This window comes from Carassius carassius, chromosome 23, assembly GCF_963082965.1.
Source record: "Carassius carassius chromosome 23, fCarCar2.1, whole genome shotgun sequence".
Lineage (NCBI taxonomy): Eukaryota > Metazoa > Chordata > Actinopteri > Cypriniformes > Cyprinidae > Carassius > Carassius carassius.
The window spans coordinates 9,053,870-9,078,875 of NC_081777.1; the positions used below are offsets into that span (position 1 = coordinate 9,053,870).

A 25,006-nucleotide genomic window follows, 5' to 3' on the forward strand; every position below is an offset into this window, starting at 1 on the left:
AACTAGCTCAAGGTCTGCTGAAACCTGTGGAACACGGATCTCATGCTCTTGATATGTTCGTATAATGAAAACCAAAGCAATCCCATCATGCACTGGGTCTGGACTGTACCATCTCTTTGGAAATTATTCCTGAAGATCAGAGATATAAACTTGAGAAAGCTCTTGAGGAAGAAATAAGCTCTGGGGCAGTGCATGGATGCAAAGTTTTCTTTCCGGTTACACCAGACATGACTTTTTACTAGCTAATCAACATCACCACACACTACTAACAAATAAACACCTACATTAATGAAGTCAGCTGACATTTTTTACTGAGACTAGGATATTAATCTGTTATGGATGAGAGTAGAGGATTAGAGTATGTTCCGCAACTGGATATCCATGTTAGCTAGCATCTGAGAGAAAAGAAAAAAAAAATATGTATATATATATCAGATATATATATCTGATAGGGTAAAGCAATAAATAAAATATCCTAGGATCATACATATTCATAGATTATTTCTGTATACGATTATACAGCCCCGTGAACGTATTCTTGTTGTGCTCTGGAAAGGCATTAGTGTTAGAATTAGTTATTTTGACCTTCATTCTTCCTTTCATAACGTAAAACATTGCTGAAATATTCCGGTTTAAAAGGTGAATCTCACAGAAATATCCAGCTCCCACAATATAAAGAAAATATTATAAGAATATACCTTCCATGAAGTAAATGAAGAACTTTATTATTATTATTATTATTTATTTGTAAGGTGCTGCTGTGGATATGTGTTTTGATCATTTCTGTTATTCTGTTCATTTAAAAATAATTAATTTTTTATCCATAAAAAAAAATCACTGTATTAATTATTCATTAATTCAATTATTTATTTTAATCCGCATATGTTAGGAAACACTGTACAATGTCAATAGTATATCGAGTTAAAATTATTATTATTATTTTTTTTTTGCATTTCAGTAATCAGAATTTTTCAGTAATCAGAATTTTTCAGTAATCAGAATTTTGGGAGGAAGTGAATGAATGTCATTAAAATTGCACCACAATATCAAAATATGAATTGTCCAAATGAGCTTAATTTTCTTCAAGCAAAGTAGTTTCTTGTGTTTCTTTTGATTGTTGGGTCAATTGTGATCTGAACACATACTGGACAGGTTTCGTGAGATTCACTCTTTTATTGAATAAATAAAATAATGAAGAAGTGCAAAAATAAGGATTGATGGCATGACTGATTTAAATTGCATTCTCTTTAAGTGTGTGGGTTAATTACCTACAGTATTATCATTTTTTTTTTCATTTATATATTTTGGCTCCCTGTTCCTGCCATGTGATTGGTTGAGGTGAGGTGATTGACAGGTCTACACACGAGTGAGGAAGCCCACATTGAGGCTGCTGGGTATCTGAATAGTTTCCAGGGCCAGTGAGGAGGGGTTAAAGGGGAAGGTCACGGGGTAGATGAGTTTGGTGTCCATCAGCAGCTGAGGCGACTCCTTTCGATCCCGTAAACGTGTCTGGCAGAGGAAACACACAGACAAACATGAAGGAGATTGACTTAAAAAACACAAGTATTGTGTTATAATGTTGAGTTATGAAACATACCTGTATTGTTCTTATGAACAGTACTGACACACGCTCTTCAAATGCGTTGACAGGTGTATACAAGTTCAGCACCTTCACAATCTGGATAGAAGAGAAGAAATGATGAAGAGTGTGTGTGTCAGGGGTATGATAAACTGAAACAAAAAAAAAACAAAAAAAAACATTTTCATAAAATAAAATGTTACCGAGGCAACATTTTCATTTGTTTAAATTTGCTGTACTAAAATAACTATTGAAATAAAAAATTATAAAGACTATACAGACAAAAAAATACAAAAATTACTCAAAATCACAAAAACAACATAAACACAAACATTCAGACATGATTCTGTATCTGGTGTGTTTTCCTTTTATTTTGGAAACATTACCACACTAAAACTTAAAGGGTTAGTTCACCCAAAAATTCTGTCATTAATGACCCTCATGTCGTTCCAAACCCGTAAGACCTCCGTTCATCTTCGGAACAGAGTTTAAGATATTTTAGATTTAGTCCGAGAGCTTTCTGTCCCTCCATTGAAGCTGTGCGAACGGTATACTGTCCATGTCCAGAAAGGTAATAAAAACATCTTCAAAGTAGTCCATGTGACATCAGAGGGTCAGTTAGAATTTTTTGAAGCATCGAAAATACATTTTGGTCCAAAAATAACAAAAACTATGTCTTTATTCAGCATTGTCTTCTCTTCCGGGTCTGTTGTGAGCGCGTTCAAGTGTAGTGATGTCCGGTTCACGAACGAATCATTAGATTTAACCGGATCTTCTTGAACCAGTTCACCAAATCGAACTGAAACTTTTGAAACGGCATCTCCAATAAGCATTAATCCACAAATGACTTAAGCTGTTAACTTTTTTAATGTGCCTGACACTCCCTCTGAGTCAAGTCATATCCCGAAGTAATTCATTTACTCAAACAGTACACTGACTGAACTGCTGTGAAGAGAGAACTGAAGATGAACACAGAGCCGAGCCAGATAACGAACGAAAGATTGAATCTTCTGAGTCAAGAACCGTTTCTGTTAGACGCATCTGATTCGAGAACTGAGGAGCTGATGATAACTGTGCATGTGTGATTCAGCAGACAGACACACAGCGCGTCTGAACCTAACTGATTCTTTTGGTGATTGATTCTGAACTGATTCTGTGCTAATGTTATGAGTGCGGGTAAATCGAAGTCTTGAATGAAGGCCAATCATCGCCAATGATGTCATTACTTCGAGTACAAAAGAACCGGTGAACCGTTTTCTTCAACCGGTTTATTGAATCACACTGTCCGAAAAAAACGATTCGCAGAAAAGAACCGAACTTCCCATCACTACTGGTGATCCGAAAACCGATGCAACCGGTTCTTGACTCGAGAACGATTCAATCTTTCGTTCGTTATCTGGCTCAGCTCGGACATCACTACACTGCAATGTTGTGAACATGCTCACAACAGACCCCGGAAGAGAAGACAATGCTGAATAAAGTCGTAGTAGTGTCGTAGTTTTTGTTCTTTTTGGACCAAAATGTATTTTCGATGCTTCAACAAATTCTAACTGACCTTCTGATGTCACATGGACTACTTAGATGATGTTTTTATTACCATTCTGGACATGGACAGTATAAAGTACATAGATTTTCAATGGAGGGACAGAAAGCTCTCTGACTAAATCTAAAATATCTTTAACTATGTTCCGAAGATGAGCGGAGGTCTTACGGGTTTGGAACGACATGAGGGTCATTAATGACATAATTTTCATTTTTGGGTGAACTAACCCTTTAAATATAAAATAAATAAATAGCATTTCGATTGATAGTGTAAATCATAGTCACTTAAATAGTCATGAACACTGCACTAAAATATCTACTTACACAAATCAAATGGTAAACATGGAAAATGAATCAAGTGGTGTATAACAGATAAAAAGAAATCATGATCATCTGAAGTGCAGTCTGGTGTGTTTGTTACCTGTGCTGTAGAGAGGCTGTTACACATGGAGCAGATGGCCTCAGCATCCTCATCCGTCTTCTTCTTGACCTGCAGTAGTTGTGCAGCCTGAATCAACGGCTCCAGCGTCTCTTTCGCACCGCATGTCATGAGGTTCTTATCTCTCAGCCACTCCTCCAGCTGACTCACGTTATACCTGAGCACACACAAACACATATATAAACCCTTGTACTGGAGATAAGACGACTAAACTAAAATATGGCTAACTATCTTGATCTAACTGTACATACTGTACAATGTAATCTACCAAAAGATTGGGGTCGGTAAGATTTTTTTAGTTTTGAAAGAACCAAAAAATTCCCCTGTATAAGTTTTTATAAGTGATAAGCGATACCACACGAGCAGAAAGTAGTATTACACGAGTGCTGATTTTGTCCTGAATACCACGTTTAAATGTGATTTATACAAGTTGATATTGTGTTATATTTTAAATGCAATATTATCTGAACATATTACCTTTAAAACCATTGCAGAAATACTGTGCTTCTGTGAGCAACACTGCGGTGTTCAGTTTCTGAATGAATTCTCATTTTGAATGAATCTTGTGAACCAATGATTTAAAGGCCCATTCATAGAGGGAGCTGAATCGAATGAATGAATGACTCATAAAGACATTTACCACCACCAGCTGGCAGATTAAGTTCCTTATTTGAAGTATAATTTCATATTTATTATTATCAATAAATTATTCATAATGAAATTTCATAATTTCAATAATAATAATAAAAATAATAATAATAACTACATTAAAAACATTAAAAGGATAGTTCACACTCTAACATTAACATTTTAATCGACTAACAGCCCGTTTTAATATGTAATGTATTCCCATGATGGCAATGCTGAATTTTCAGTAGCCAATACTTCAGTCTTCAGTGTCACATTCATCTTAAATATGCTGATTTACTACTCAAGATTTTATTATTTTTATTGTAACTCATTAGAATAAAATTGTAATATTTATTTTAATATAAAAAAGAATGTTCAATTGCCTTATATTTCTCAATGGTGTCAAAACGATTTTCATGAATTACTGGTATTGACTACTTAAATTTACAAGGACAACCCTATGTGGTTACAATTGTATTTATCTGGTCTCCATATGTTTTGCATTGCTTCATCTGCACACACCTGATCTGCATGCCCTTGCTCCAGGAGCACATGTCTTTACGCAGCAGCAGGTTGTTGAGGGTGACGGCGCCGATGATGTAGAACTGCTGCTTGACCACCTGTTTGATGAGCTCTGGGTCGGTTCCGTGCTGACACATGATGGAGTGGAAGGAGTTGAGCTGCCGGATGATGGAGTCCAACGTGTATGTCCCCTCATCAGCAATACTGGACGTCCTCTTACGGAGACCAGTGGGCTTCACCCCAGACACACCCTGGATGGTTTCATGCTCCAGCATGCCAGAGACTGAAGAGAGCAACATTCGGAGGGTTAAATACACAGGAAGAGAGAAACAGATGGATAGAAAGGCACCCAGAGATCACATGCTCACCGATCATGGGCTGCAGGATGTTCTCCATACACTTGATGAGCTGCTGGTAGATTTGAATGGCCAGATCACTCAGAACCTGCCGGTACTCGGCCAGGTCAAAGTTGGAGAGACAGTGATCGTTCTGTTTAGTAGTGTTATGCTTCATGAATTGCTGGAGAGAGGAAGGACAAAGTGTTGATTCTGGTTGAAAAACACTGGCGACAGAGAGAAATTGTGGCCACATATACAACGAAGATGAAGGTCATCACTGGGTAATGTACAGGATTCACAGTTTTCACTGACTTTCCCAGACACTTCCAGCTGTTTGTGATTAAAAAACTGGATTGACTAATTCATTCAGTCTGTCTGCTATATTTTTGTTTAGACCAATGCGAAAATCAGACCAAATGTTTGTTGTAAATCTTAATGGTCAATGGAAAATAGACAACCTTGTTATCAGAAGTTGAGTAGACCACAATGTCAGCTGTTCTGACTTACAGTCTGTAAGTACATTTACATATTTAAAGGATTTGCCACTGATGATTTAAATGCAAGTTTTGAGCAGTGTAGAGTAGAGCTTGTTGTTTGTAATTTCTCTGTTCACAAATGCAGACATGGTTTTATGTTACGCGGCACGATGCATCGCAATGCATAAAAAGTCAGTATAAGTCATTATAATTTGTGATTATGTCACCACTGGATACAACAAATGCCTCGTTTGTAATGTGTTTTATGTATTTTGCCTTGCCGCGCCGGTGTTATGACAATTTGTGGTACCCTGTCATTAAAAGAGATGGTAGCATAATTTAGAATCAAAATCCATTATTTACATGTATACCTATCCCAGTGGTTCCCAATTCCAGTACTCACACCCCCCAGCTCTGCATATTTTGCATCTCTCTCTTTGTTAACAAACCTGATTCAGATAATCAGCTCGTTAGAAGTGAACTCCATGCATGAACTGTGTTCCCATTTACATGGTCCCTACACAGTGTTCATTGCTCCTTACTCCCTGAGCAGGAGAAATCTGTTGAAGTTTACTTCACTTCAGAACATTCATTCACGCTGATCTACAGTAGGATAAATACAGTGTTGGTAGCATAATCTGATAGGTAGCATTATTTGTTAGAACACCGGGTATGTTAAGGAGCATAACATTTCCGTCACATGCTTGAGGTATTCGGCCAATCACAATGCACTGAATAGCTGGCCAATCAGAGCACACCTCGCTTTTCAGAATGATGAGCTTTGTTTCAGAAAAGGCGGGCATAGAGGAGAAACAATGATGCACATTATGTGGAAAATAATGTGTTTTTTAAACCTTAAACTGAAAAAAAAAAAGAAATTCATTACACCAGATACACAAAATAAAGTTCTTTATAGCAACATCCTATGACCCCTTTAAAAAAAGTGTGAATAATGAATATGTGCTAATTTGACTTTATTTGAACATGTATGCATGTCAGTAGATAATATTTTTAGTTAGTTTAAAGTCTGGCCATCATTTTTTTATGTTTTTATTTCACTGTTTATGCAAACAAAAAGTGAATATGCGCAAATTTTTATTTGTTGGCTTTAGTCATAAAACTTGGTAAAATGATTTCAGTGTGTGTATAAGTACTTTTCCAGCACATTTTAACAATGCCGTGTATAACAGTTTAGATTTATATTTAAGAGATTTAAGTATTGTATAACACTGGTACCTCTCAGCCGCATTCATTTTTAAAAAGTAGCCCCCGAATGACATAAGGTTGGAGATCCCTGTTTTAAGGTGTGATATCTTACCTCGTCACCACTGTACTGTTTCAAGCAGTGCAGGAAACGACATGTATTAGACAACCAGAAGGAAACAGTCTCAAAGTCATCACCTCTTTTCTGTAGAAAAACAAAACATTAATGAGAAAGGAAGATAGTATGCCTTTTTAAGAATATTATCAAAACACAGTTGTGTTAAGTTATAACATTTTAAACGTGAATGGTTTGTGACCTTGAGGATCTTCTTGATGCTGTTGATGACGGAGGTAAGTAGAGATCGGACTTTCTGGTCATCATTAATGTAGTCGGCATGACGCAGACACATGAAGAGGATGTATGCCGGCAGACCCGGTATCAGATTCACTGCCACTCCACGAGGCTTTAGCTCTGACAAAAAGATACATGCACAAACCAGAGTCACAGTCTGCTTTTTTATTATTATTTTTTTATTATTATTATTAAACAGAACCAGGAATTGGGTAAGTTGAAGTCAAACTAATGAAATCATTTAATAGATGTATTATTTTTACAGTTATAGGACTATGTGTCTTACCAAGTATGAGGTTTTTGACCAGTTTGAGTTCATCCTCTTTCTTGTATTCCAGCATTCCCTGGAAATCTTTCTCCCTGCGTGGAATATTCACTGGATGAACAGGCTCATCAGTCGTCTGTCCTGGAGACACATCCATCTGGCCACCTTCAATACACAGACAAACATCAATCGATATAATCATTAAGGATCGTAAATGTAAATTTAAGATGTTCCTGAACAGAGTCTCTAAACACAGCCTGTTACACGTACCTTCAAGGTCATTGATCTTCTTTGCGAAGACTTTAAGCTGTTTCTTCAGTTTGCGGACGGTCTTGTCCTGTTTCTCCAGTTGCTCCATAAGATCCTGTCACCGCAGAGACAGACATCATCATCAGACAATCACAGCAACACTATGACAAATGAGTCTCTTTGGCAGAAGGGTGAAAAATATTGAAATAAAGGGTTTATTTTTAGAGAATCGGGACAAAGCATCTTTAAGCTCTGCAACAATCTGAAGATATCAGCTGACTTTCATCTGTCCATGCAACTCATTAAACAGAGAGAAAAAATAGAGAAATAGTAACAAAGGTGGGGGGTGGTCTCACAAAGAAATGTCATATACCACCTTATCAAAAAAAACAAGTTTAAAGAGTTCAAAGCATTTTGTTTTTTTGGTTTGTGATGACAGTTTTTTTTTTTTTTTTTTTTTGTGAGGTTCACCCGGATATTGAGAGAGAAACATATTAAAAAGTGTATTGATTCACACTGTTGTGGGTTAAACACACAGTTAGAGTTCAACGCAGCTCAGATTCTGTGCAACACACACTAGTGCCAGTTAGTTTTCTGATACATGCGCACACACACACTCGTACACACACGATCCTACATACAACCATCCTGCGTAACATGCTGATTCTGTAGGCTTTATACTCCTTTGGATCATCAGAGTGAAGCTCCTGTGAATGAAACATCTCCACATCAGATGGTGCAGGTGCACAGTACAGCACTCAGACCAAAATCACACTCCAACGGTTTCATGAGTGAGTAAATCTGAAATCATTTATTTAGAATCACACAAAGCAAAAGGGTGAGCAGCAGGATTTCTAAATGCGTCTTTCTAATGCAAATACCGCTTTTGATGCTCATATAGACTCCCAGTGAAAAAAGGCATCTGGACATGACCCAAAATTACATTTATAGCCTACAGCCCAATAACACGTATCATATATATTTATGCTATTCCACTATATATGCCTCTAAATGTGCTTTCAGCTTATACAGTTTTTAGTTTGAAATGACATCTGTAGTTTGTTCAGGCCCATCCTTCTCATAATTAAAGACACAATAAACTGGTTTGACAAAAGTATTCTTTTTGGTGTTTATGTTGTCCGATTGAAACAGGATATAGACCAATTCAATGACTTTTTGTGGGCGGAGCCTTTCTGGTGGCAGAAAATAACAATATCAAGTAGCGATCAATGGAAACCACGGAATAAACAAATAAAAAAAGGTAAATTTGAGTTTATATTTCAAAATTCTGACTTGATTTTCGCAATTCTGAGATTATATCTCTGATAAGGAAAAACAACTATTCCTTCTTTCTGTTCCCCTCAGCTCAGAATATAAGTTTATATGCTGACTTCTGGCTTTTTTTCCTCTGTATTGACAAAAACGCTACTGTTAAGTTAAATCGAGTTATAATGTCCAAACAAACTTGCATTGCGAGAAAGAAGAAGTAAAATTCTGAAGTTGTCAGAATTGTGAGATAAAATAGGTAAATGTTATGTAAAATTTTAATAGTAATAGGTTTAAACAGTATTAAATAACATTCTTATTCTAGAGAGAAATATATAAATCAAGATTCTGTGTAGGATTCTTTGTATGCAAATGTAACCCATGTCTGCATTATCTGCAGCAGCTTAGAGTTTTGTCTGATTTCTGAACCCCCCCCCCGGATAACTATATTAGCTTACACACCAACAGTAATATGTAATTTATGTTTATTATAAGTGAAGCTGCTAATTTAAATGCTACGCTTTTTAATATTGGAAGTATTCTGATTAATGTTTTGTTGGTCATAAGCTTGAAAAAAAGTTCTTAGAGGGTCTGTCACTTTAATAAATAACTGGTTGGTTTCACAGCAAAGTACATAAAAGTGCATCAAATGTCACCATTTAAAAAAACACAACAAAACAAACAACAAATACAGTTTTTACGCACCGCAAAAAAATTTGACAGTGTCAACAATAATTTATATATTAAATAATAAACATATCTTAAATTATTTTAAATAAAAAAAAAAATTGAATATCTGGCTAGTTTTGCCAACTCACTGTACAGGAGAACACTCAAATCTAACATAATTCATTCAATTATGAATTCATATTCATAATTATTAACTAATAATGAAAAACAGATAATAACGCTACTCTAATTATCAATTGACTTTTATGGGACACCTAATGCTAAAAGGAAAGGATGTAGGTTGAGAACCACTGGTAAAGGAAAGTGTTGGTAGTGTGTTTGTACTGACCAGGTTCTCGTTGGTGAGGCGTGTGATCTCGTGCTGTAGACTGGCCTCGATTCGGGCCTCTGGAGGAAGCTGCAGATTCTGAGCTAACAGCTGCTGCTGACGGTTATTCTCCTCTTTAACACTCTGCAATTCTCCACGCAAAGCCTCCACCTCGTTCTCATGAGACCGACGCTGAGCCTGCAACTGAGACTCCAACAACCTACACACACAGAGAGAGCAAATAACCAGAAACACAGTTCTTCATTAGAACAGCTTTTGATTCTGTTTTGAGTTTCCTGGTGTGAAGCGTTAAAGGAACAGTTCATCCAAAGATGAAAATGCTGTCATTATTTATATAATGATCATCATTTTAAACCTAAATATTGTAAAAACTATTTCCAGTGTTTTTGATGCAGCATTTCCACACAATGATATTACACCATAAAAATAAAAAATGCAATCCGTGTGCTATATTCCAGGTCATCTGAAGTCATATAACAGATAGCTTTGCCTAAGTATCAAATTGAAATTATGTTTTTATTCACAGTTTATCTTCATATTTGGCTTTTTAAATATTGCGCTAACAAGTGTAATTTTAGTATCTTTAAGATATTATTATAGTTTTCTTTTTTTATCTTATATTTATATTGTATTTTTTATATTAAAGTTTTAGTAATTTTTTTCTGTTTCTGTCATTTTTTAATGTCTATATAGTTTTTTATATTTATTTTTATTTCAGTTTTAATTATTTTAGTACATGAAGTTAAATTGAGTAATGTTAATCTGTTAAGTAATACATGTATGTTTAGAGTTATTATGTTTTATTTCAGAGCTGCAAAAAAAAAATTGCATTTTTTAAATCAAGAAATTTTGAAGACAATTAAAAATTATTGTCTTGTTTTCAGAAAAAAAATAGTTAAAATTAAGTTAGTTTTTGCTTAGAACAAGCAAAATAATCTGCCAATGGGGTAAGAAAAATAATCTAATTTCATACAGAAAATAAGATAATTTATTTTACTCCATTGGCAGATTATTTTGCTTGTTTTTTCAAGCAAAAACTCACTTAATATTGACTTGTTTTGTAAGTATTTCCACCTGGTTTTCACACAAAACTACTGAATGACTTCAGGCGATTTGGAATATCACACAGTTGTACAGACTAGTTTTGTAGTTTTTAATATTATGATTTTGCCATAATGGTGTGGAAGAACATTATTCTTGACATTCAGAACAAGATTTGTTATAATGGCCAGTTTTTTATTTTTGAGTGAACCATTCCCAACTAAGGCTGAGAAACCGGCCTATTGTTTCTTGCAGTGCAGCAGCATTCACCTTTGTCTATAGCTCCTTTATGGCCATTGTGACTACATGCTGTTTTAAAATAAGAGTTTCCCTATTTCATATTGGTTAGTCCAGTATTACCACTTTAAAACGAGTACGTTATTACAGGTTTTGATACCATGAAGCACTACCCATATGTTAAGGAGAGCATTCTGCAGGCACTAGTGTTAAGGAAAGTATCACACATTTCTACATGCTCTTATCTCTCTGCACTTTAACCTGTTAGTTTCCTTTAACCCTTCATAAACCAGCCACAGTTCTCCATCCTCATTCAGCTTATGGTAGTCAGGGAATGGGGATCTGATGGGGTGGAACAAAAAAAAGAAAAGAAATGGTAACATGGAGGAACGGAAGAAAGATGAGTAAATGATGAGAGAATTTTCATTCTTGAGTGAACTATTGTCTGGTTTGGGCGAATATTAATATGGATTATTCTGATTAAATGACTTGTTTAAGAAAAACAAAGAAACAAACAAACAATTGGCTAATTCAAGTATTAAGTAAAACGATGAAATGCAAACACAATACATGATAAAATAATTATGACAAAGAATACTGCAAATGTAGCAAACACTGAAAATTTTTAAAAAGCACTTAGTTTGTCATCAGTTAATTTGCTTTAATTACTGTAATTATTGGTCCACTGCATTATAAGTAATAATCGGCATCTAAAGCAGTCAGCCAGAAGCCATGTGTAGGTTCATTCATCCAACACACTGAGTCACATGACCAAGCGTTGTTGTCGCAGCCTGTTCAAAACTGCAAAGCAATCACCTCAAGTAATCTAATAGGCTGAATTTGTTGTTTTGCATCTATTTGGCAGAGTCGATAAAGCCAAACCTCATTACTCTTGCTCAAATTTTTGAGAAGGCGGCATGGCATTAGTTCAGCCTCAGACACTTGGCCACAGACCAACATAGTACTGACAATCTGATGCATAATGCACACAAAACTACAAAATTAGTTTTGGTTTTTACCTTTGGACGGACAAATTATCTGATCAAAAAGACATCACATAATGCAATTTTTTGGGCTTGTTCAGTAGAATGGTTTGCACAAATTGCTGCACTGTTACATTGCCATGCTATAAACTATTTCAAATAAACTTTCTTCTAAAACCTTTTCCTGACTACGTTCACACTGCAGGCTAAGGCTACGTTCACACTGCAGGCTGAAACGACCCAATTCGGATTTTTTTGCCCCTATGCGACCTGTATCTGATCTTTTCATGACAGTCTGAACGACACAGATCCGATCTTTTCAAATGCGACCCAGGCCACTTGGGTATGTGGTCCTAAATCCGATACGTATCCGATCTTTTGAAATGCGACCTCCGTCTGAACGGCCAGGTCACATGTATCCGACCCGTACGTCATTGATATGCTACAAACGTCATAATTCTGCGTTGAAGAATGCGGGAATGAGAAGATAAACAACAACCATGGCGGACGATGCTGCTTAAATAACTTTTAATATTGCTAAACGAGCTCCGCTGTTGACTACACTGTTGTTGACATCCATGTTTAGCTACTTCCGCAAACAACGAGTGACGTCGTTGGCCGTTGAGTACTCTTCTGCGCATGCGGATCACTTCTGGGTCATTTCACGTTCACACAGTAGATCACAAAAGGTCGCATTTAATTGGAAATGTGAACGTCCTTGCAAAAAAATCGAATTTATTCAAAAAAATCGGAATTGAGCATTAAGCCCTGCAGTGTGAACGTAGCCTTAGAGGGTGGTGCCTGGCAGTAATAAGCTGTAAAGTGGACCAGACTTTATACCGATAGCCAAAGGCCTGGCTATGTGAAATAATTCCTTTATATTAGAGTTGAAGCCTGGAATTGGACTTTGTTTTATGTTTTGTTGTCTATGTATGGGCTCTGGAATGAGGCTGATTCGCCTCTCTGCTCTGAGCTGCACACACATGCAGTGAGAGTGGCCCATCATGCCCGTCCATCTGTTACCTCAACCTGCTCACAAGCTCGTTCACTTCAGTCGGTCTGCGTGTAAACCTGGGTGATCTGCGCAGGACAGAGATGAGCCATCAACAGACAGACAGACAGACACAGACAGACAGACAGAGGGATGATCCAAACAGGAAGGTAGGATAGGGTAAACACACAGGCTTGTGAAAGGATTGTGAGAGTGATAAGTCATCATTTCCTTGGTTGGAGATAGAACATAACTACTATAACAACTACCTTACTTACTTTCGATAAGCAGCAAATTAGGAGTTTGCTGAGGGAAAACTCTTTAATTAATAGTGAATATGTGTTTCATATGTGATACTCAAGTTCTTTCAATTTTCAATTATTAGACCTTTATTTCATAGTTATGTAATATTCTCTGCCATTCAAAGGTTTAGGGTCAGTAAGGTTCTCTCTGTCTTTTAATAAATATATTTATTTTTATAAAAAAAACATATATATAAATATATATTTACTAGAACCTTTAAAAGAAGCAAAACAATATGTAACACTGGAGCACAAAACCAGTCAAAAAGGTAAATAGTGAAATCTGAAATCTGTATAAATAAGCTTTCCATCGATGTATGGTTTGTTAGGGTAGGATAATATTTGGGCGAGATACAACAATTTGAAAATCTGGAATCTGAGGGTGCAAAAAAATATTTCCATGACATTTTTCAAAATCTTACTCGCCACAAACTTCTGAAAGGTAGTGTATAAAACATTTCAAAACTGAATTTCTACCACAAATAAATACATTGTGACATGAGAAGCATTATCTTTCTGGGGGATGCAAGTTTAAGAACTTCTGTTGTAAAAAAGATGGAGGACAGAGGACATCAGGCAACATATACAGTGTGAGTAGCTCCCAGATGAGGGACACATTCTGTAGACTCAGCAATGGATTTCATGTTTTGTGATTCAGCATGTGATTGACTGAAAGTGAAATAAATGTAAAAAGAAGTAAGTACCTGTTGGTGTCTTTAAGGCCCATGTAGGCCTGGGAGATCTCCTTGGCATCAGTCAGCTTCTGCACATCCTCAATATACGGCAAAGGCTCAGTCATGGTCTCCTAAACACACACAGGAGGTTCACATTCACAAGTTATAAATCACAGCATCCATCGACTAACTTTGACTTATATAATACATTTAAGCATCAGACAAAACACAAGACTTGTATCTAGTATATCACTTTACTTCATTCTCAATTAATAAAAGTACAATTAAAATTTGTAAAAAAAAAAAAAAAAACGTATGCATTAACATATGCATTATGCAGTTAACATTAGCACAAATACATGACAACAGATGACATGCTTTATACTTTTTTAGTATAAAGTTCACTTCCAGGACAATTCCTGATAATTTGCTCACTCCATGTCATCCAAGAGGTTTGTCTTCCTTTCTTCAGTTGAAAATAAAGGTTTTTGAAGAAAATATTTCAGGATTTTTCTCCATATAGTGGACTTCACTGGTTATCAATGGGATAAGGAATAAGGGTCTTATCTAGAGAAACAAACTGAATTTAAAAAATGAATAAAATAAAAATGCATATACGTTTTAACCACAAATGCTCATTTTGCACTAGCTCTGTGCCACTTCATGCATTACATAATCACGTTGGAAAGGTCATACATGGTTAGTTCTACAACTGTGTACTTTGCTTCAAAAAGGTAGGGTAGGGCGAAAAACTCATAATCTAATTTTCTCTAACTTCAAAATCGTCCAACATCGTTGTTTTACCTTTTTTATAAAGGGTGTTTCACATTTTTTGGCATGTTCACTTTGTAAACATTGGACAGTGATCTTTCCAATGAGACTATGCAATGCATGGGGTCAAGCTAGTGCACAACGAGCATTTGTGGTTAAAAAGTATATACAATTTTATTTTCTTTTAGAAAAAGTCTAGATAAGACCCTTATTCCTCGTCTGGGATTGTGTACAGTAGAGCCCTTTGAAGCTGCAATGAAATTGCAATTTGGGCCTTCGGCCAATTGATCCCCATTGAAGTCCACTATATGTAGAAAAATACTGGAATGTTTTCTTCAAAAACCTTAATTTGCTTTTGACTGAAGAAAGAAAAACTTGGATGATATGGGAGTAAATTATCAAGCAATTTTTTTTTCTGGAAACGAAGTAAAGAGCATCTTGGCAAGTATGTTTCAAAGTAACTTCTTTAACGTATTTTACAGGCCAAAACAGAGGTGAAGTGAAATTATTGTTATGCTGTCTGACCAACATACCTTCTCATCCTGATATGAGCGCAACATAGGACAAAAGGAGAAATTAAGTTATAGATGTTAACAAGACTTAATGAAGTCGAATAATGTAAATAACAGATACTGTATTATGCACTAAACGTGCATAATACACTGAGATGTCCACATGTTTAGAAACATCTGGAAATCCTGAAATATTTGATGTAAGAATGAAAGGTTTTGTTTCTGACCTTGTGTTGCATGGCTTCTTTCTGACTGACGAGTTGAGAGCGCAGGATGAGCACCTCCTCCTTCCGCACCTCCAGCTCCTCGTTGGAGGCGTTCAGCTGATCCAGCAGGACCGTGTACGCAGGAGAACCCGGAGCAGCAGAACCGGCCTTAGCGCTGCCTCTCAGAGACTGACGCATCTCATTCAAATTATGTTTTAGCTTTTTGTTCTCGGACTCCAACTCCTGACGCTGATTACACGAGAGACAGAGAGAGAGATCTATATATGGCTTTATTTTCCTCATCATTTATCTAGCTTTATGGTGGGGGCAAAATTCTAGGTGTTTTAACAACTGTGAGCTTGGAGAGAGTTCAGTGAGTTTCATGAAGAATTTTGCAAGCAAAAAAGCAACCACTGCTTTTCAAATAACCCAATCAATTCTAAAGACTGCAAACTGAAGTGGTTTGCCACAATGCAGGAAAAAAAATGAAATAGAACACAGTGTGTGTGCTTACCTTTAGGGATTCATATTCCAGCTCAGCACTGCGAGCTTTCTTGTGTTCCTCATCGTCCTGGTCAAAAAAACAACAACAACACACATTATCAGTAACATAGTATACAAAAAATACAATACACTTATTTTTTTGTCACATTTAAAAAATAAAATTTAAATTTAAATATGACAAAATCTCTTATTAGGATGTCCTTAAAAAAATCTATATACTTTTATTATTTGGGTTACGGAGAGTCATTACATTTAACCAGAGCCGACCCAAGGCATAAGCGAACTAAGCGGCTGCTTAGGGCCCGTGGAGAGTACAAGAAATGGCTTGATTTTTTTAATAAACAAGAAAGCAAAAAACAAACTCCAATTCCAGGCATTAACTCTAATATGAAGGGATTATCTCACATAGCCAGACTTTTCTTGTTGGCGGAGGCTATTTACATTAACTGTGAATCGGCTAGTGAACAATACAAAAGACATTTTTTCTCCCATCTCAAATTCCAGATCACATCTGAAAAGCATTTATTTTCAATGAAAATTAACGATATAATCAAAAAGTTACAATAAAGAATCGGGTAGGGTTAGGGTAGATGTAGGGAGGGATTAATTGTCCCAATAAGGTAGCATCCATTTAATAATTTAAATTAAAATGATAATTTACACTCAATATGTTATTAGTGCATACTGTTTTATAATGTACTATAATACTGAGGTGCAAATAACTGCCCCTATTTGCAACAAGTAGTATAAATAGTGTTCGTCTTCTGTGTAAAAATAACTTTCCAGGGTAGGCAATATATTTTTGTAATAAAACAATTCTTTTTCATAAATTTGGTACTAACAATAGTTTAACATTATTTACCTTTGCCTACCTTTGGGGTCTTTGCTAGTATACTCCAATATCATTACTCCTCAATTAGTTAGTTATAGATTAAGATTTGTTATTTTTTAATCTACAGATGGCTTGCTGCTGTTTATAATAATTTATGTTGTTAAAATAACATTATTTTCTTTAAATGCAATGTCTGCTGGTTTATTTAGCTACCTTTCAGTGCACCACATTATATAACACTTAGTACTGTAAGACTGGATGTTAAAGTGCAAATTAAAACCTGAGCGCTCTTGTGGTTTGCTACTGTTACAATTAAAAATCACAGAAGGGTAAAAACATTGGTGTGATGTAAGCAACACAGCTACAACGAATAAAACTGATAATGGGGGAGTTAGATTTATAAGTGTTTGAATAATCAAGCATTGACAATAATCAGTTGTACTGGCGACAATGAGGGGCCCCCAAATAAAATCTGCTTAGGGCCCCATAAAGGCTTGGGCTGGCTCTGCATTTAACTTCAAATAAAAACAGATGCAACATCATCAATTAAAAAGTAAATACTGTAAACGTGTGTGTGTGTGTGTGTGTGTGTGTGTGTGTATACCCTAGCTCTAGCCCGCTGAAACTGCTCTTCTCTCCGATCGAGTTCGTTCTGTAGTGACTGTTTCTCTTGCTCCAGCTCGGATACTCTCTTCTGCAGCTTTAGGAACAAGGACATATCCAGTATCCCCTTGATAGCGTCCTGAAGATAGATGAAACTCATCCCATAATTACACATGCAATATATGCTATTTTATGTCACTTTTATATTTATGATCTTTGAAAGAGTCAAACAAAGTAGTGGAATTTAAATTCTATCATAGACATAGATACAGTATAATGTGAAAGATTTGAATGATATTCCAAATTCTAATCTCACCTCCCCTCCGCGGGTCCCGTCCTCGGACTCTGCAAACTCTGAATTGTAGGTACATTCTGATTCGTTGCTGCTGTGTGTGGAGTCTGTGCGTCTGTGACCAGGTTTTGGTACATTCTAGAAAAAAAAAAAAAGATATGCTATTTGAGTAGTCATTCAGAAAACCCAACTGAAGATTTACAATCCCTGAATAAGTGCAAACTCACTACAGCAAGTGTGATCTCCTCTTTCAAATCGTCGTATTTCTCCTCTAGTCGGAGGTGTTCGGTAAGAAGGTTCTGGTAGCGTGAACGTTCCTCGTTTAAATCGTTTTCCAACTGCTCGGTTTCCTCCTTCAGTGCCCTCTGCATTTTCTCTGCAAAACACACAGATACATATTATATGTACACCACTGACACACATTCCCACAGCGCAGTCAACCAATATTGAATTACTCAGTCATCTGACACAATATTGACATTGTAACAGGACTGGGACGAGCAAGAAATTGACAGAAAATGTTTATATTATATTGTTTTTTTTTGTTTCAGATCTGAGTTGGTCTGGGCATCAGACAGTATATTAAAGTCCTATTATGGATTTTTGAAAATGACTTTTCATGCAGTGTGTAACACAGCTCTAAGTGAATGAAAACTTTCTGCAAAGTTTTAAATCTGAAAGTGCACCATGTTTATAAAGTTATTGTCTCTCAAAAGAAAGTCGACTCTGAATCATTGAAATCAGTCATTTTTAAAACTAATCCCAAGCCTTTTTTAAGGTTGATGTCAACATGAAACATTAACATATTACACGGCCACTTGATGGACTTTTCGCATTGGACTGAATGAAAATGCTAATTCTTTTCTTTGCCACTAGGTGTCGCTTTTGGAGCGGTAAAAATAGCGGTTTCTCCGGTAAAGCTGTTCACAAAGCAGCACTGCGCTAACAAATGCTACTTTATTAGACATTGCAGGCAAGTTGAAATTAAAATGAGACCAATCGGACCAATCACGTAAAGGAGGGAAAAATTGGAAAAATTAATCGTTGAACGAATCATTTGGGAACCGTTGAGCAAGTAAGACAATATTGTAAGACAATATAAGTGTTTTTTTTTTACCTTGCATGCATGTCAACCTGCTACTAGGGACTCCCAAAACCAAAATATGAACGTTTCATTACCCATAATAGGGGCAATTTAATGAGCAATATATTCCACTGTTGTTTTAATATTATTTATAACATAGTGAGTTTTGTGAAAAAAATAAATAAATTACCTTTCCATTGCTGGCTCTGTTCTTGGATCAGTCGGTTCAGGTCGTTTTTCTCGTTCTTCAGCAGGTGGTTTTGCTCCTTTAGCTCTGAGATCATCTGTTAGAAACATTTCACAAACATAATCATTATGACATATTAAATAATGACCCAGGAACATTGTTTTAACTGCTGAGAAATATGATATTATATACACAACAACACACACCCAGTACTGTGTTTATTGTGGCTTTGTGAATCGTTCTAGTCCTCTACCACCCTAAAACTACAACTACATCTAACATTTAAGCTGAGCTCTAGTCTCTATCTCTCTCACCTGTGTCAATGAACAGATCCTTTCTTTTCCCAGGTTTAAGACAGTGTGTAGGTCTCTCTAATCCCTGAATATGGAGACACAGTATATCTGTGTCTTTAGAGGGTTTTACAATCTAGGAGGACTGTCTAAAAGCAAGGGAGTGATGGTAACCTATGGGTCTAACTTTACTTTTTTGGGGGATCTGCTGTGGAAATTTGATAATGTAATGCCACATGTTTAGTGAGGTTTTGTATGAACACTCAACACACATATCGAAAACACATTTACTGTACGAGTCCCACACTAATAAATTGGAACGGGTTCTTAGAAATGATTCTGTTATGTTCAAAGATTTTGCAAAGTAGTATGAGAGAACTTTTGTGCATTAGAACCAGGAATGTGTGTGGAAAATTTAATTAATCATTTTTTGACTCTGTCGATATGAGCCATTCAAATGAACTGACTGACTCAGTCAGTTCACTGAAATGAACCTTTCAAATGGACCATCTTTAAAGGAACACCAATGGGAGATGACTCTAATGCATCAGCGAATCAGTTCCCTGTTCAAATGAATTGCCTTCTTAGGAACATAACTGGGTGATGACTCATTGAATAAATAAATCTGTTCATTTTTATATTTTTTTTCAATGACACAAACAAACTGATTCGTGAATCGCCCCCGACTTTTTGTAAAGAGCTTTGTGAAGCCCGCACCAGTGCAGGCACATCACGTCTGCTACATATCTAACTAATAGCACCTGTTCCATCTCATCCTGGTAGGTTCGTGCCCAGTCCTCGATTGCTTTCTTCTCCTTCTGTGTGTTCTGCAGGTCTTTGCGCAGTCGCTCCACCTCTTCCAGAAGAGACGTAACTTTGTTGGCGTTGTTTTTGGCGTCCTCTTCTGCCCCTCGCAGACGCGTCAATTCTACACGCAGACGCTCCGACTCTGCAGCATGGCTGACCTCTAAACTGTTCAAACGCTCGCTGAGACCACGGTTCTCCTTGTTCTAGAGTGAAAGCAAAACAGAACATCAATCAATTGTATTTAACCCTACAAAGCCTAGGGCATCATACTGCATTTGATACAACAGTTACTAAGGCCTAAAAAACAGAATCGAAACCTTCTGCACTCTGATTGACAGTTCATTCTTTTTAGTATGTAAAACGTCATTTTAAGCATCTTTCTTTAAAAAAAAAAAGTTCACTTTCAGGTTGTTGTTCTGCGAAAGGTTTACTTATTTTTATAAAGTAATCTTATGTATAAAGTACATAAGATAACTTTTATATATTTAGTTATATTTCAAGATTAACATTTCCGGTAACACTTTAGAATACTGTTTCTTACTTACTGCATAACTAATAAGGATTCATTGAAGAACTAACAGGTGATTATTCATTAAGACTTAACTCACTACTGTTAACTACTAAGGAAGATGTGTTAACTAATCAGTATGTAATATAATTTTATGATTGTGTTAAGTAACAGTTAGCTAATCAATAACTAATATATTCTATCATACCTCCTGAAGAACTACTATTAATTATCTACTAGTTAAGGTTCAAGAAAAATAACTATGAAATAACTACTAATGAACAGTTATACGCAAATAATCACTATAATAATCAGGCTGTGGCCCACAAATCAAGTACTTGAGTAAAAGTACAGACACCCCAATAAAATATTACTCCAGTATAATTATAAGTAGGCCTGTTCATTTTCAAAGTTACTTGAGTAAAAGGACAAGTACAAAGTACTACTACAGTAGCAACTTTGTTAAAGTCCACTTATTAGCCTATAATGGAAATGAAATATGCATTTTGTTTGCTTCTAAATGTTTAAGTTTTGAATATAAAATGTGTGTTAAATTAGTTTAAATGTGGGCAGTATGCATGTTAAAATTGAATAAAATATGAATTATCTGATAATTATTTATTAATTACTAAAGGGTTCACTATAATTTCACTTTAGAATAGGCCTGCTGTTTCAGGTTCGAAATAAGTCCGGCTGAATTATTTGATAATTATTTATTAATTACTAATGGGTTCCCTATATTTTCACTTTAGAATACTGTTTTAGGTTCTAAGTAATTATTGAGGAATTATCTAATAATTCTTTATTAATTACTAATGGGTTCCCAATATTTTCACTTTAGAATAGGCCTAATGTTTCAGGTTCGAAATAATTCCTGCAGAATTATTTGATAATTCTTATTAATTACTAATTGGTTAACTGTATTTTCACTTTTCCTCAAGCTTTGCCTTACATTAAGAAATTGAATTAATGGTAATGTGGTATATGCTGATGAGGCACACATACAGTACTATATATAAAACATAAAAACGAAGGTAATTATAGCAAGGCACTGGAGTTGTGGTAGGATTCCTACTGGAAGCTGATTTCTTACAAAACACACTCACAAAACAATTCACTACACAGGCAAAACCTCTGTAAAATGTATTGCATTTATTAATATTGCATTTGTATACTACTACAACTGCTAATAACTTTTATATGAAAGGGTTACACAGCAAACAATCCAGAGTGAAATTAACTCTGCTGGGAGTACATGTGAGACCACACTCAAGACTGTGAAAGTGTTAAAATAGGAGTGTTAAATTAACACTGAAGCTGAGTTAAAGTTAATGAGATAATTAAGTGATTAATTGAGGGATGATTGACCATTATTGATGAGACCTGATGTTAACATGCAGAATCAACAAAGATGAAAATCAATATTTTTATGTCACCATTATAGTGGTCAGTGTTTGGTTTAGTTGGGCTCTTGAGCCTTACATTTTTAAAGTCAGATTTGGTTTGGTGGTTACAAATGTAGTGTAACAAACAGACAAGAAAGAATCGAAACATGAGCATTTGACCTGAATCACCAGACTCAATTAAAGCTTAAACAGATTTGATTGACCTCATTGATTATAACAACCCTGTGATTGTACAGTACCCACTAATTAAGAGGATTTCTTGAAAGTTGCTCTGATAATAAAAAAACCTTGTTTTAGGCACACACATACATCAAAATTTAGTGTAGGAATCTCAACAACGGTGACAAACAGCATATTAAGAAAAACAGAACATCTCTAAACATAAGAAAACAAACTACTAAAAGTAACATAAAAAACAAAAATAGTAGCAGAAGAATAAAGGAAATTACTGAAACAATTCAGCTAATAATTTATTCATGACGCAATGCATCATGGGAGCCATGGATGAATTTTGATAGGTGGCACCCAGAATGCACTGCAACATGTTATTTTGATTTTCACCATTGTTGAGATTCATAGGTTGATTCTTGATGTTCGAATGTATAACTGAAAGACTCTTTTGAAACACTGTTGAACAAACAACTTTTAAGAAATTCCTCAGATTGTATTTAAAATGCTGGAAATGCTTTGTTGAAGAATCATAGGGCTGCAATAATCAACAACTTTAACTCAATAATTCAGCAATAACTATAGTCTTTGCTTGTCCATCAGTTTTATAACTCAGTTATAACAGCCAATTAAAATCTGACTTTAACATTTTAGGGGTCAAGAGCCCAACTAAAGCAAACAATGACCACCATAATGGTGACACCATAAAAATATTGATTTTCATCTTTGTTGATTCTGCATGTTAACATCAGGTCTCATCAATAATGGTCAATCATCCCTCAATTAATCACTTAATTATCTCATTAACTTTAACTCTGCTTCAGTGTTAATTTAACACTCCTATTTTAACACTTTCACACTCTTGAGTGTGGTCTCACATGTACTCCCAGCAGAGTTAATTTCACTCAGATTTTTTTGCTGTGCACAATTCAATGAAATTGTGTATAACTGTTAATTCGTAGTTACTTCATTGTTATTTTTCTTGAACCCTAACTAGTAGATAATTAATAGTAGTTCTTCAGTAGGTATGACAGAATTCATTAGTTATTGATTAGCTATCTGTTAATTAACACAATCATAAAATTGTATTACATACTGATTAATTAACATATCTTCCTTAGTAGTTAACAGTAGTGAGTTAAGTGTTAATGAAAAATTACCTGTTAGTTCTTCAATAATTCCTTATTAGTTATGTAGTAAGTAAGAAACAGTTTTCTAAAGTGTTACCACATTTCCTTGATCAAAGAAAGTTAGGTTTAGTTGATTGAAAAGTCATGGTCAAACACAAGTATAACATGATATTTGATACAGGCTTGAACATGCTTTTGAGTAACATTTATTTTTTATTTATCTCTCAATCATCATTGTACTGTGTTGGCCTCCCACAATAAAAACCACAGAGCTCTGCTCACAAAACTAGGTGCACATATTACATATTACTAAGACATATTATTGTAAAATGACAACTATGCATTTAATGTAACTACTCTGCTATACAATAATCGATCAGCAATTCATCTTAATTTTTAGCCATATACATAAAAACATCTGACCAAATTGCATTATTTTGCCCAGTTTGGGCCTTTAAATTAGATGTGTTTCTTTTTCCCCCTCCTCATGTGTGAGCTAAATGTTCTCACTATATTATAATATGCAAGCTATAAAAGCCTGATGTATCAAAACATAAAACACATATGCAAACACAAAACAAGCATGTGTTTTTCAATGTATATATAAAAGAAATATACAAAGGATTTTTTGGACTTAAGTATCATTTTGGGGAATCTAAGCAATAAATCTTAAATATTTCTTTCTCATTTATATTTGCTGTTTTGCATTTTTCAATTCCAAAAGCATGTTTTCAATGTGGATTTAGACTTTTGAATCCCACTGCACAACTCATTTGAATTTACATTGCACCTACATACTGTAACAATTACACTTTGTCTTTCAAATCAAGTATTATACCGACAGCTACATACATATACACAAAGATCCTGCCCAGGGAAGCCAAGATCTAGATGATGTGATCATGTCCTGCTAACAGATTCTGATTCATTCTAAAGGAATCAAGTTAACACTGCATGCTTGCAACCTGTTTCTCTTCCATAAACTGAGATACCAATACTGACAGATCTTTTTAATGAGGCACAACAAGCCACAGCATCTTAGTGTGAAGTGCGGTACCTGTTCGTCTATCCTGCGCTGCAGTTGCATGATCTTGTTCTCCATGCCGATGTTGAGTTTCTTGAAGTGTTCCACCGACCGGGCTTCGATCTTGAGCTTCTTGAGTTCTCGCTTGGCTCGCATTCGCCGGATGCAGCACTGCAGGTAAACGATGGCTTTGAGCGACCGCTTGTACCACTGCCGCGCCAACCAGCCTCGGACCATCTTCTGAATGATGATGGCCTTATGCTCACGCAGAAGCTAAACAAACACACAACAACACATGATGAACAGGAAAAAGAAAATACACACAAGAGCTAAGAAGAAGAATGCATGCAAAGTAGAGATCAGTCCAGTGAGTGTTTTCAAATCGCTTTTTTCCTCTCACACCTTCTGCCTTTTTAATTTGCAGATATTACACATCCTGCCTCGATAATCCACTGCTGATCAACAGAGCTCTAACGGCAGGAAAAGAGAGGAGAGTAATAATACAGCCGCAGCTGGTGCGGTCAGTCAGTGGGACAGTCCCTACACTGGGACATCCTGCTCCTTGGATGACTGTA

The 25,006-nt window shown here is 35.7% G+C and overlaps 1 protein-coding gene across 4 annotated transcripts in view; it reads right to left on the reverse strand.

The window, feature by feature from the left end:
* Positions 1-975: 975 nt before the first annotated feature.
* Positions 976-25,006, reverse strand: part of LOC132101315 (unconventional myosin-Va-like) — a 68,685-nt gene continuing 44,654 nt past the window's right edge. Inside the window, exons 21-42 of one of the 4 annotated variants that reach the window (XM_059506178.1) lie at positions 24,465-24,704; positions 20,150-20,398; positions 19,102-19,195; positions 18,055-18,203; positions 17,852-17,965; positions 17,537-17,674; positions 16,111-16,167; positions 15,618-15,845; positions 14,138-14,238; positions 13,164-13,220; positions 11,419-11,499; positions 9,880-10,078; positions 8,237-8,302; positions 7,617-7,710; positions 7,368-7,511; positions 7,047-7,201; positions 6,845-6,934; positions 5,081-5,231; positions 4,713-4,995; positions 3,543-3,717; positions 1,598-1,678; positions 976-1,509 (exon numbers count right to left, since the gene is read on the reverse strand). In XM_059506178.1, the coding sequence (XP_059362161.1) occupies positions 1,357-1,509; positions 1,598-1,678; positions 3,543-3,717; positions 4,713-4,995; positions 5,081-5,231; positions 6,845-6,934; positions 7,047-7,201; positions 7,368-7,511; positions 7,617-7,710; positions 8,237-8,302; positions 9,880-10,078; positions 11,419-11,499; positions 13,164-13,220; positions 14,138-14,238; positions 15,618-15,845; positions 16,111-16,167; positions 17,537-17,674; positions 17,852-17,965; positions 18,055-18,203; positions 19,102-19,195; positions 20,150-20,398; positions 24,465-24,704 (3,099 nt within the window). In that variant the 3' untranslated portion in view covers positions 976-1,356. Of the gene's footprint in view, positions 1,510-1,597; positions 1,679-3,542; positions 3,718-4,712; positions 4,996-5,080; positions 5,232-6,844; positions 6,935-7,046; positions 7,202-7,367; positions 7,512-7,616; positions 7,711-8,236; positions 8,303-9,879; positions 10,079-11,418; positions 11,500-13,163; positions 13,221-14,137; positions 14,239-15,603; positions 15,846-16,110; positions 16,168-17,536; positions 17,675-17,851; positions 17,966-18,054; positions 18,204-19,101; positions 19,196-20,149; positions 20,399-24,464; positions 24,705-25,006 lie in introns of all 4 variants that reach the window. The other 3 variants (XM_059506180.1, XM_059506179.1, XM_059506181.1) reach the window with 3 other exon arrangements.